General features: G+C 36.0%; 2 protein-coding genes across 2 annotated transcripts; one reads left to right on the top strand and one right to left on the bottom strand.

The window, feature by feature from the left end:
- Nucleotides 1-238: 238 nt before the first annotated feature.
- Nucleotides 239-5,517, top strand: LOC129261313 (uncharacterized). The gene is made up of 2 exons (XM_064099147.1): nt 239-328; nt 3,464-5,517. Exon 2 carries the CDS (start codon nt 3,497-3,499, stop codon nt 4,406-4,408), a length of 912 nt encoding a protein of 303 aa, XP_063955217.1. The 5' UTR covers nt 239-328; nt 3,464-3,496; the 3' UTR covers nt 4,409-5,517.
- On the bottom strand, nt 4,693-9,720 carry LOC129261146 (uncharacterized). The gene is made up of 2 exons (XM_054899202.2): nt 9,563-9,720; nt 4,693-8,962 (listed from the first exon to the last, which is right to left on the bottom strand). The coding sequence occupies exon 2, from the start codon at nt 8,868-8,870 to the stop codon at nt 7,116-7,118; it is 1,755 nt and encodes a 584-aa protein (XP_054755177.2). The 5' UTR covers nt 8,871-8,962; nt 9,563-9,720; the 3' UTR covers nt 4,693-7,115.
- Nucleotides 9,721-13,385: the final 3,665 nt, after the last annotated feature.

Genomic DNA, 13,385 nt, shown 5'->3' on the forward strand with positions numbered 1-13,385 from the left:
ATTTTCATTATGATCATAGGAGACGAGATATTTTTATACTCTGAAATAATGAGTATACATTTAGAAATACCCGGCGAAAGGAAGCTACCTTGATATCTCTGGAATCTAACAACATGCAATTCCTCTCCATAACCACAATCAGATGTGATCAAACTCAAAACGTGCATTGACCAATCAAATTTGCCCTTACAGGCATTGCATCGCTCAATATATCGTACATAAACCAGCTAAAACCGTCATTTCAAATCTGCGAATGACTGCAAGAGTTTGTGTTCCAGGGCCTATAGAATCCTGTTTGACACTTCCTTAGTGACGTCCTTTGAACATAGTAGGTTCCTGTATAGTTTTTAAACTACTTAATTTAGCTTTAGATCGATGTTGATAAGCAGATTTTACATTACGGCTTTATTACATCGAAGAATGTGATAATTTTTCTGACATATTATTAGTGTGTAGAAATTACTATCATTATGTGCGTTGTCATGGTTGCTGCTCTTATTTCATTGATATCAAATCGTCAACATCGTTATCATTGACTTCATTACCAGTCATTATCATATTGAATTATTGATCATCATCAATGTTATAACCATGGGTACAAAAATGTATTTTAGAAAGGGATAGACTTTTTAAATGTCAAATTTTTCTCTAAACTGATAATTTGTACTTCCTCAGAAAAAAAAAAGTTCCTATCATGTCGGTCACTCTGCAAACTTCATGTCTTAACCGATTCTAGTGAAATTTTTAAATTCAAAACTGCAGTCAATTTTGGCAAATGACAATTGAGAAAATGTTGTCTGCAGTTGGCAAAAAACTTTCTGTACAATCCCCAATTTGTTTCAATTCGATGACTGTCTTCATTCTGTCAGCGATCTTTTTCCGAAATCAAGTATTAATGATTTTTCTTTATTCCCTGTGCACACGCTGAAGACTAGAACTTTGGGATAATCATAATTGTAAGCACGGATAAGTTCATGGTGATGATGTAAAATGATTAAAGCTCACTTCAAATGTTCAACAAAGCAAAATAATATTCTTCTCGACAGAATGACAATGTGTCATCAAATCGAACAATAAGTACAGTTTTCTGTGGTAACAACAGAACAATAATTATCGAGCAATAGGAAAATTCTGAGGAGGCCGGATAAGGTGCATGGGTCATAAATTTTGACAATTTTAATCGAAAAATCTAAATCTAAAATTCAAACCTTATATCTACTACTTTCTATCCCTTTTCTCCTTTTTTGTAATATTAGTCGCGATTTTTTTATTTTATTTTTGTTGTATAAGTATTTATTTTTCTTGTTTGTCATTTATCCTTTTTTTTTTTTTTGGGGGGGGGGGTCCATTGCCCGGCCCACTCCCATCATCTGTACGCTAGTATGCCTACCTATTGGTGATAATGACTCTCATTGCAAATAAGCGCTTCACATCTGTTTCAGTCTCACACAACATTGGAATTTATGTTTTTATCTACGCTTTTAAATTTCACATATTAATCATTCACACTACAAACATGCTATCCTTCCATATTAACATGATTAATGTCAAAACACTCACTCTCATGCAAAGAAGTGACATGTTGATACCAGCGTCTGGTGTGTACTTTTGAATAAGTACCAAGCTGAATGGCTCGAACATATTGTTCATTTTATTTTACTGTATCCACAAGCAGGGAAACGTTTTGGTGGCAATTTTAGGTAAGCTGAATTATGATTTTATGAGTGATTCGATTTGAGTTCAATAGTGTTGTATAAAGAAAAAAATACAAATGGGTCTATGCTTGAATTAATAATGCAAGAAAATAGAATACGGACATTGACGTGGACTTTTTATTAGTAATCAATAAAAAATGTTTTCACTACAAAAATGGAGATCAAAATGATGCCGAGAAATTTGAAAAGCAAAAAGCGAAAAGCAAATGTTTTCACAAAAAAATGGTCATTTTGGTTACATTTTTTTTTATTCTTACAAATCTTCCAGAATACCTGGGGTGCTGCCTATGGATAATGATTAATACACGCACCCCCCCCCCCCCCCAGGGCCACGGTGAAATTACTAGTTGATAACAAAACAAAACTATCGTGTGAGATCTTCATCAAGCAAAACAGCCAAAAAAAGGACACATTATTACAATATTAAAAAAAAAAATCAGCGATTCCTGGTCGTTTGTGTATATAGAGCGCATGACATGGACGACCATTGAAAATTTGATTACAAGAAATTTACAACACTTTCACACTCTTTTAAAGTATTGTTTTAATTTGTTAGATCCAAATTGAAATTAATAAATACAAGCCAAATTAATCAATACTTTGTATATGTTGAATAGACCTTTTATTTCAATCGTTGGATCCCATGGATGAACAGTAGGGGAAGGCGGGGTAAGTTGAGCATAGAGGCAAGTTGAGCCACCACCCCTAGGCTAATAATGAATGAGTCAGACATTGTGGTGGTGTCATTTATTGATGACCCATTGCATAATCCTCAACCTAACCAAATTGTTTTCAACTTTGAAACAAAAAGTACTTTTTTAGAGGGAAAAATACAAATTTCAGCCAAAAAAAGTAAAAAAGGGTGTGAAATAGAGAAGTGCTTTTTACCCACACACGTCTTTAAATATATTATAGAAATAAGAACAATATTGTCAGTCCAGGTATGGATTCTCACTCTTGTCATAGTCTTTTACATGATGGATGCATAAGAAAGGTGTGGATGTGAAAATATCGCAAAAAGTTCGGACGGGGCTAATTTAAGCCAACCAACATGGGGCAAGTTGAGCCATGGTAACTCTTATGGTAATATATAATAAAAAAATTAAAAAACATAAAAAGCCATTGATATGCAGGCAGAAAGGAGCAAATTCACATGACAGTTCTTTTACTTTTAGAAGATGTTCGTACTTATAGAGAATTAGCAAGTGAAAAGACTTTAAATGAAAAATTGACATCCTGGTTCTCCCGCATACATTTTATACATAGTTTTTGTGGCTCAACTTACCCCAGACGGTGGCACAACTTACCCCATAGATGGGGCAAGTTGAGCCATTTGACATCAGTTTTTTCAAAGGTCACAACGATTTTCAGTGTTGGGGTAGAAAGTTATATATAGGTGAAAAATATTTTCCAAGAATTAAATTTAAAGGCAAGGTACTTATTTCTACAATATTACTAGTCATATCAATTCTAACATGCAAAATGCAAAAAGTGTCACAACTTACCCCGCCTTCCCCTACTGTCTATGGGCATAGCTGAATTGAGCGTCCTTCCGATTTTATTATCCTCATGTCTCCTTGGTATATTTCCTACTTGTTATTTCATGTTCCTGTGTAGACTTAAATTTTTGTTGTGAATATCGGATAATAAATAAATTAAAAAAAAAAAAACGTATTATGATAGCCATTAATGATGCAATCAAACTGAAAATGTTTTTATATTGTGATTTGTTATTTTATACCTTACAGACAAGCATATTGAAAGCATCTGGAGAAATAAGGATGGCGTCGACTGATGAGTATAAAATCACAAAGGAAGAAGCATTCCATTTCCTGGACAATGTCTTGCAGATAGAATCCGCAGAAATGAAACTGAAGGCAAACAAGGTCAAGTTCCTGGAGGACGTTATCAAAGCGATGCACCACCACATCCCTTACCAAACTATAAAAAGAATCGCCATGCCTGACGAAGAGCGGCGTTTACCAACGGCAGCAGGCATCAAGTCCGATATCACTTCCAAACTAGGAGGCCTTTGTTATCAGCTGCAGATATTCAGCTGGATGTTGCTACGTGCTCTCAACTTCGATGCCCATTTGGTACCAATGGATGGGATGCGTAGAGAAAATATTCACGTTGGTATCGTCCTCAAGGACCTTACCTGCCAGGGGTCAAAGCACCTGTTCGAAGTCGGGACGAGTCTTCCGACTCACCGTTTGGTACCGCTTCATTTTGATCAGGGATCACCTGAATATAATGATTCCTGTATGACATACCGCTTCATACATGATCAAAATGGTACGTTCATCTTTCAGCCCAGAGTAAGCTCGGTATCATCACTTGCGACTAAGTATCCAGAACTGATCGATGGCAAGTGGTTTTCGTTCGGCTTTATCCACACCGAACAAACTGTTCTTGTGTCTCATTTCGACTCTGCTACATATATGAGGAAATTATTCACCAACGTTGACGAGCTCTTTTGTTTTATAGGTTTACTTTGTGTGTCGTACCCCAACGGTCGGCTTGTGAGCATCAAGAATTCTAAACTGACGCTAGTTGATGAAGCGAATCAGATGCAGCATTTTCAGTTCCGGTCGGATGACGACTTTCTCGAGGCTTTCCAGCGTTATTTCCCTCAATATCCTGAGAGTATGATTCGAGCCGCTATGAAGAATGCTCAGTTCAAACTGCCATAAAGAGCAGAGCTGCTGATAGGTCATGTTACGCTATCACAATTCCCTGTTAAGATTATTATTTCTGAATAAGTCTTATAAGGACAAATATTGCTTTCTTTCGAATATTTAAATATTTCAATTCCAACTAAAAAATATTAAGTATAGGTTTCTGTTATACTTTATTTATAATAAAAGTGATAAAAATGATAAACCAATTGAATGACTGGAAGAATTAAAGGAGAATATACAGGCAGGTGGATCCACAATGTTTCCGATTCATAGTATATAGTCTGATACTCTTTGGTTTAAGATTCCAAATCAACTTTATTATGCATTGCGTATGCGCAGCTACAATCGTATGTCATGGTTTGACACCATAGCTAGAATTCTTCATAGAACACAATAAATGAGGCAATTGCAGTAACTATTAACCGCTTAAATCACTCGATAAGAACTTTATGCTCAATTTTTTTCATGCTTACTGTAGTCATACCAATATAACTGACTCCAAACCGGCTGAAGGTATTTTACTTGAAATGACGTAATATATTTCGTTGGTTGGGGTCGGATATAACGTAATATTTCGTTGGTTGGGAGTCGGTTTCGGTGGTATGAATTTGGAATTATTGATTAATATTTAATTTACTTATTTTAACCATGGTCAGAATATATGTATAATTTTTTTTTATATAGTATAGAATAACATGAACATGATAAATGTCATGCACATTTCTTTCAATTTGTCTATTAATGCGGATTTGCTTGCATGGTATAATTATAAAAATCATATATCATAAATTTGTATTCGCCACATAGTCTATAGACCCTCCTATTTAATACCAATATTGAGCTCACGCTCTTTGTCAAAAACAAAGGGAAAGGCTTATAGCATACACACGTAAATGAATTTCATGAATTAGTCAGATTGTTGCAAAACGAATTGAAGTACAATATTTTGGGCTTTCAACTGATAGCCATACAATATCTATTCTAGAGCATGAAATATATATTTTCAATTATGTAATTCAACACTGTAAGCTATATTCTGAGAAAATAAAAAACATGATCTATTGTGATACATTTATGATTATGAAATAGATATAGACAGCAGGATATTCCACATAGTCTTCAAAATCAAAGTTTATGTGTGTTTCTGTATTCGTCAGAAGACGCCAGAGAATACATCAAAAACGCGTTTTCGTTGTTGGTTTTGTTTGGCCTTTTCGTTTGTTTGCTGCTGTTGCTGTCGTTGTTGGGGATTGCTATCACTACTGCGTGACAAGATCGAACATAGAAGTTCCCCGTACTGGGAACGGTTTTTTACTCAACCATGTTAAAGGTCAAGTCCACCTCAGAAAAATGTTGATTTGAATAAATAGAGAAAAATCCAACAAGCATAACGCTGAAAGTTTCATCAAAGTCGGATGTAAGATAAAAAAAGTTATGACATTTTAAAGTTTCGCTTATTTTTCACAAAACAGTGATATGCACATTTCAGTAGCATGCAAATGAGACAGTCGATGGTGTCCCTCACTCACTATTTTTGTTTTTTATTGTTTGAATTATACAATATTTCATGTTTTACATGAACTTGACAGAACCATAGTATTAAACAATGCCAATTCCACATGCTCAGGGAGGAATTAATCGTTGTTTCACTTGACAATGAGGAGAAAAATAACTGTATTGTGAAATTAAGCAAAACTTTAAAATGTCATAACTTTCTTATGTTACATCCGATTTTGATGAAATTTTAAGTGTTACGCTTGTTGGATATTCTCTTTTTATCAAAATCAACTTTTTGTTGAGATGGACTTGTCCTTTAAGAGTGCAGATTATTCCATCGCATTGTTCTGAGGACCTTCATGGTATGCGTTCGCAACCGGGGGCCGTTTCATAAAACTGTTCGTTTTTAAGTTAAGAGTGACTTTAGGAACGACTGGTGATACATTATTATGGTAAATGGTATTCACCATTAAATGTTTATTAGTGATTATTTAGTGCATAAGGATTACCAGTCGTTCTTAAAGTCGCCCTTAACTTACGATCAACTTTATGAAACACCAACCTGGTGACAAAATATCTGAATTTCTCGAAAGGCTTATTATCGGGGACCTGATGAGACGTTGTCTTCTTAAGATTATATCTTCAAGATTTATACTATCAACATATTGGGAAGTGATCAATTGTTTTTGTCTCAAAATATTTTGTTAAATTGTAGCGGTCTTGCCAACTTAGTGCCATCGGACGACAGTCTTTGAGAAACCAGTATGTATGATTGTAATAGGCTTATAATACCTTCAATCGCATTTGGAAGTTGATAAATTTCAACTTTTTAACGTTCGTGTTTGTCGTCCAATAGTGTTTGAAAATTTGTGAACATATTATTATTTTGGACAACAGTTTGTGATAGGACCTTTAAATATACATTACCTAAATAAAAAAACTATGTAAACTATTTACAATATAATTTGCTAAACTTACATTCATCAGTTTACATTGTTAACAAAATGAAATATACTTATATGAAACACCACGATGAAATTGCAATATGTATCACAACCTTAAAAGAAATGTTGCCTCTTGAGATATTATTTCGCCGGATTTAGTGTTTGCGGGAGAGGTAAGCCGTTACTTCCTTCGTTAACTCAGCACTGATTTCTGATACGTAATGCCATATTTTGAGGCATCGCATTAATATCTGATGAGATATTTATTCCAATTGACACTATAAAGTGAAATATTTCTTGAAAAGAAATAGCCTTTCCCCGTTAAATGCAATGATAATTCCTGACGGGGTTACAGTACACCTTTGAGTCTGTGTGTGCTTTGTACTCACTGACATAGGGTACTCCAGGATCTTCCTGAATACCACACCACTTTCAGCACGGACCTGATCAACAGCATACATCATCTTTTCAGGATCCTTGTAGACAACGTAGAGGGCGTCTGTCATGGAGTCGACGCAGAACTCCGTAGAGCCCCACTCATAATCTTGGATGAAGTTTTTAACCTCACCCGATCTGTCTAGTACGCTCAGGCCTCCATACCCAGATTTCACGACTATGTCTCCTGATGAAAGGGATCGAAATCCCTCTGCGCTCATCTTATCCTTGATGGGTATGGTCCCAACAATACTTCCTTCGACATCTTTCTTAAAATTGGAAGGGTTTATGATATTTACGTCTGATGCCATGAAATCAGCAGCGAGGATCATTCCTGTACAGTCGACGTCCACAAAGACCCGTTTTGTTCCACCTATAGGATCTTCGGTTCGTGACGTTTCCTGCCTGTGAATAAGCTTCCAGTCTGCATCGTAGAAAGATACGCAGTCGGCAAACTCACCCTTCATGGCTTTTCCACAAACAGTTGTTTTGTCATCGAGAGATACGCATGAGACAACTGCACCGTGTGTAGGTCTACTCTCAATAATCTTTTCGGCTGCTTTGGTTTTCAGATTTGCTAGGTACAAGTCACCCGATCGGTTATCACGAATGGCTGCAGATCCTTCTCCGACACAACCAACCAGACTTGGCAATTTAACATTCTTCGGAATATCGACAGTATCTACTACTTCCCATCTTCCACGAAATCCATCAATTCTGTAAATTGGTACAGCATTTTCTCTTTGTCTCTTGACAAATTTTACTTCACGAGCCGCGGTAGACACCAGCTGCAATGAGTTTGCCCCTGTATCACTATGTAAGGCGTCATTCGCTGTTTTTAGTAATTCTCTCGCACGGACACAGAGTTCCTGGTCACTCAAGAGAACATGTTCAATTCCTTCAAGCGATTCATCTAACCTTTCCAAGACATCTTTTGATCTCTCTGTTATTTCTTTCATCTCTTCTGTCACTACCTTTCTAATGCCATTGAATTCACCGACAATGCTTTCCAGCGTTTTTTCAAGCTCTTGCTCACGAACCTGTAAGTCTTCCACGTTCCTTTTCAATTCCTCATCGCGCTGTTTGTGTATGATCTGTATCTTCCGTTCTGACTCTTCAGTTATTGCAACATCCTTCTCCTTTGATCTATTTCTTTCAATTTCCTTTTCGTGTTCAAAGTGGGCTCGGATTTGACTTTCAACATTATCAAAATGGACATGAATATCACTGGATGTTTCTAAAACAGTCTTCATGTGCTTGTGCCAGACTGGTATTCTGTCCTTGACAGCTGGTAGAACATCTTTCAGTTTCTCTTTGCACTCTTTCACGGCATCCTCCACATCTTTCAAATCGCAAGGCTTCTGGTGGGCTACGGTGGCACAGGACTGGCAGAGTAGAACATTGTGTTGCACGCAGAAGAACTTAATAGGTTCCGCATGCTTCTTACACGTCCATGACGCTTCACCTTCTTCGGCAATTTTCTTGGAGGCACACGGTTGGCATAGCCTTCGTTTTTCTGATAAAGCGCATACGAGCTGACTATTTCGTTTACATCCTTCCTCTTCGCACAATTCACTTGTAGAGAATCCAGACGCCATTTTGAAACAAATTCCGAGCAGAAAAGCAATTCAAGAAAGAAAGTATTCTAGGCTCTGGCTGTCTTCTTGAATAAGTGATGACCAGTTCTTTCCTACATAGGTGAGATGAAAATGAAAATTTTTGCTTATTGTCATGAAAATATATATCTTCCGGAGCTTTCTTATCAATTTATTTGACAAGTGGCGAAAGTGTACTGATATCTGGAGGGGAAGGATGAAACAATTATGGCCAAGGGACTTTACTAGTAGGGCCTGAGAAGCAACATTGAAAAGTCGATATGGTGTAAGAAAAAACACAGGTTGAAGTATTTCATTTTTTTAAATACCGATACCTTTTTTTTTTTAAACTGACGTCAGTTCGAAAATGATGAAAGAATATAGTCTTCAGAATTCCATCGGGCTTCCAGATTGGCAAATGATGCATATCGGAATTTGTCAACTTCTGGAAATGGCCATTAGGAAGAGGGTACGAAAGGTTCTTAAGTCATATGATAAGTCGTATCATAAGGAATTCAATCACAAATGTCTATATTTTCGGAAAGAGCAAACATTATACTACTGATTCCTTAATTCGAAATGAAATTTATTGAACGTTTATAGGCTGTTTGTTCACTTTATGACGGAATGTAAAGTACACGGTGTCATTACACAAGGAGCTACTACGTTTCTAAAACAAAGCAATATTCACATACCTATATAGATATCCTCAAATTTAACAATGAATCGACTCATCTGTCACAGTTATCGAAATATGCCGAACAGAAAGATGTAACATGCATGCACAAATACAAACATTTGATTACGTGACAAATCTACCATTCTTTTATAAGACAACAGTTCTGTGCAAGGCGTTTAATGATGACACAGCGGAAATGTTATTTCCTTTGATCCCTTTGGGCCTTCGATGATCACGTGATTTTAAACAGGCAGGAAACTCGAAATGGGTATTCCCCATGACGGATTTCCTGGCAAGAAACTCTGGGAATTCCAGATTTTGTGGATTTTTTGTTTTGTTTTGTACGGTTTGTGCCACTGAAATTGAGTGAAGAGTTTGTTCTTTTTTGGGTTTTTAAGTTTTAAGCATTAATATTGATTTTCAATCTACATGAATATAAATATCCATTTTTTTTTAAATTTCATATGATTTTATCAATATGTTATAAAATATTGTTTGTGTGATGTCTTTCCTTCATGCAATCGTATCTTTACTCTTTTTTCAAAGCTTGGTACATGTATGTACGAAAATACATAAAGTATGACTTTTGGCACTGAAAAGACTACCCTGTTATTCAACTGAATTAGCAAATAACTATTACATATAACATATTCCAAGAATTAAGATACATGATGCGCTCCAAAACCTGATAATCATGGTTACTAGACTATGCAATTCGCAAAAGAGAACGTTATTTGTAGTACAATTTGTGCCACGTGATCAAGAATGCTTAAAGGGGGAATCAACCTTCATGATAAAATCGAATATTTGCAGAAAACAGAAAATGAGGAAAATATCCAGAACAGTAATGGTTTGAAAGATATCGTTATAAGGTATAGCTGTGAAATCCCCGAATATTGCTAAAGTGAGCAGGTGCATCCTTCAATCACAATAAGGCCAGAAAAAAGAACATGTAACTAACACACTGTAAAAAATGAAGTGCTAAATTTAGCACTTACAGTGCTTGTATAGTGACTGCATTACGAGTGCTGATTTTCTACTTTAAATTTGAACTAGAAAATCAGCACTCGAAGTGCAGTCACTATGCAAGCACTGTAAGTGCTAAATTAGCACTTCATTTTTTTAACAGTGTACATGACTAATGATAACTGCTGTCTTGAACTTGAAATTTTCTATTGAAATATCTACAATATAATAAGATCTTGGTCATTTTTAACTCTATATTCCGTCGTTCCGCTTCAGAAACTACGCCATCTACGACGAAGGCATGATGAAGCTTGCAGCCCCGTCTTGTGAATTTAATTCAATTCAATTCGGTTTATTAGATATAAAACAGAATACAATGCTGTAGTCCAAAGACTAATTGTGCAATGTTTACATTGATTATTATTTACATTTGGAGATTGTATATACACTGAAAAAATTATTCACATATAAATGAGAAACAGTTGGTTGATTGAGTCATGCATAAGTGAGATTTCAGTAGATAATACTAGCATTGGATTCTGATATTGTGTATCGGGGAAAAACCTGTTTTAAACTTACAATTATACAACAAAAATGTCAGAAATATAATTCAGATTTGATTTTCATTATGAAGAGATTTAGAATCAAGTTATTGCAACATTATTAATCATAGTTATAGAACATTGAATAAAAAAAACACAACCTTTGAGATATGAAATCCATTAAGAATAGTACCGAGATTACTTTGAGATATGGGATTGAGGCTGATAAAATAATTCATAATAATTCTAAAGTCAAAATTAACGATTAATGAGAACAAATACATGCATATAAATAAAAAAAAATCATTCACATAGCTAAACATTTGCAACTGAGCATTGACCAGTTTGACAAGTGAGGGTACACTGTCTTGATTTCCTATATCGTTCAGTTCTAGTATAAGGAAGGTCCAAGTGATGGGAATTCCTCAGTCTACCTCGCGAGACATGCTGCCGTTCAGCAGGTAGCAAATGACGATATCGCGATGAGACAAGGATTGACTTGGCAAAGTTGTTCAGCAGGTCTTTTCATCTCTTGGCAGGAGTTCCTCATAGTGATGTTGGTCAGGGTACGATATCATCCTGAGAGCCCTACGCTGTACCCGCTCTATACTGTCTGATTGCTGAGTTGTCAAACTACTGCTCCAAACTGGTGCACAATATTCCATCAATGGCCTGATATACATTGTGTATATGAACACAAGATCAATTGCTGGAACTCCATTCTTTTTCAGCTTGCACAATATATACAGACGTTTCGAAGCACGTTTGATGAGCTGTTCCACTTGCTGATCCCACTTTAGGTGTGATTGTATGACAACACCAAGTAGGCGGAGAGACGTAATAGCCTCCAAAACTTGATTTCCGATAGTGATCACTGGTGGAGGTGAAACATTACGCTGGAAACTTACATGCATCACCTTGCATTTTTCAGCTTTCGGTTTCATCGAATTCAGCTCACTCCAGGCAGATAGAGCATCTACATGAGATTGCAGATGACTTGACTCGGATTTATGGATAACCTCAGCAATCGTTAGGTCATCAACATATTTCCATATCTTTGTCGTTGTCTCCACGGCATCTGTCATTATGAGGAACATCACCGGGCCGAGTTTGGTTCATTGAGGAACTCCACATTATAGCTCTTTTTGCGAAGAAAGCTTACCAACGAAAACAGGTAAAATCTAATTATTGTGAAAAAAAATGCTTTCTCATTGCATCACACCAACTACGCAGGGCCTTGGGAACGATTTTTAAATAGGGGTTGCTTGGGGTTTAGTCCTGGACAAAAAAAAAATAAGCCCCAAAAGATGATGGATATTTCAGTCAGGAAAAAAAAGTGACAAGCCCCCCCCCCCCCCCCCCCCTCCAAAAAAAAAGGGTTGTTGCTCCCAAATCTTCACGTTTTTGCTTGTCAACCTGATTTCCAGGGGTGCTGCTTATGGTAAATCACATACGCAGCACACAGGGTGACCAGATTTGGATAGACGAATACGGGACACTTCGAGATCAGATATATAATTTAACCTTTTGGGGCTGCTGTCCATATTCTCAAGTGATACAAACGATTTAATTAGAAATAAATGGTCTATTAGTTAATAAAGTTATATTTTGTGATATTTTTTTCAATTACTTTATTCATAATCAATTTACTTGTTTCAATCTTTTCTGTTTACTATAACTTACAATCAGTGGTGGACGTATAGTCCGATGGGGTTGAAATGAAATGTCAAAATCGTAGGAGGCAACCAAAAATCAAGCACCTTTTCTCATAAAATTAAGGGAACCGGGATAAATATATTATTACCTTTCATGTCATGACAGATAAGGCCAATGAGTTTAAATGAGGCATGGAATTATCATTTTATCAATTCTCACAATCTCATGATGCATTAGACACATGTACATATAACGCGTCAGGGCGAAAATTTGTTCACTTCTTTGTGGATAAATACAAACAGCAAGGGAGCATAGCTACCAAGAAAGGGTTTTTGCGTTTTTTAATGCAAAATTTGGCCAATTTAGACATTTGAATTTCAATAATAGATGGAATAAAAATACGTCTTTCATGCATGATATCGGTTAGTTGTGGATATAAAGATTAACATTATTTTGATGACAGCAATTATTACACACACACACACACACACGTTGTTACTGTTGATTACGAACCTTAAGGTTTCGACGAAACTGCAGCTCTATAACCAAATACCAAAATTCATAAAAAATTGTATTGTCTTTGTAATTTTACTAAAGTCATATTATCAATATCTTCATCTCGTTCGTCATTCTCTTCTTCATCCTTACTATCATCATGGTTAATATATTATAAAT

This window comes from Lytechinus pictus, chromosome 5, assembly GCF_037042905.1.
Source record: "Lytechinus pictus isolate F3 Inbred chromosome 5, Lp3.0, whole genome shotgun sequence".
NCBI classification, from domain to species: domain Eukaryota; kingdom Metazoa; phylum Echinodermata; class Echinoidea; order Temnopleuroida; family Toxopneustidae; genus Lytechinus; species Lytechinus pictus.

Excerpts from the sequence above, each read along its gene's own strand:
- LOC129261146 (XM_054899202.2), bottom strand. The coding sequence starts at position 8,870 with ATGGCGTCTGGATTCTCTACAAGTGAATTGTGCGAAGAGGAAGGATGT.
- LOC129261313 (XM_064099147.1), top strand. The coding sequence starts at position 3,497 with ATGGCGTCGACTGATGAGTATAAAATCACAAAGGAAGAAGCATTCCAT.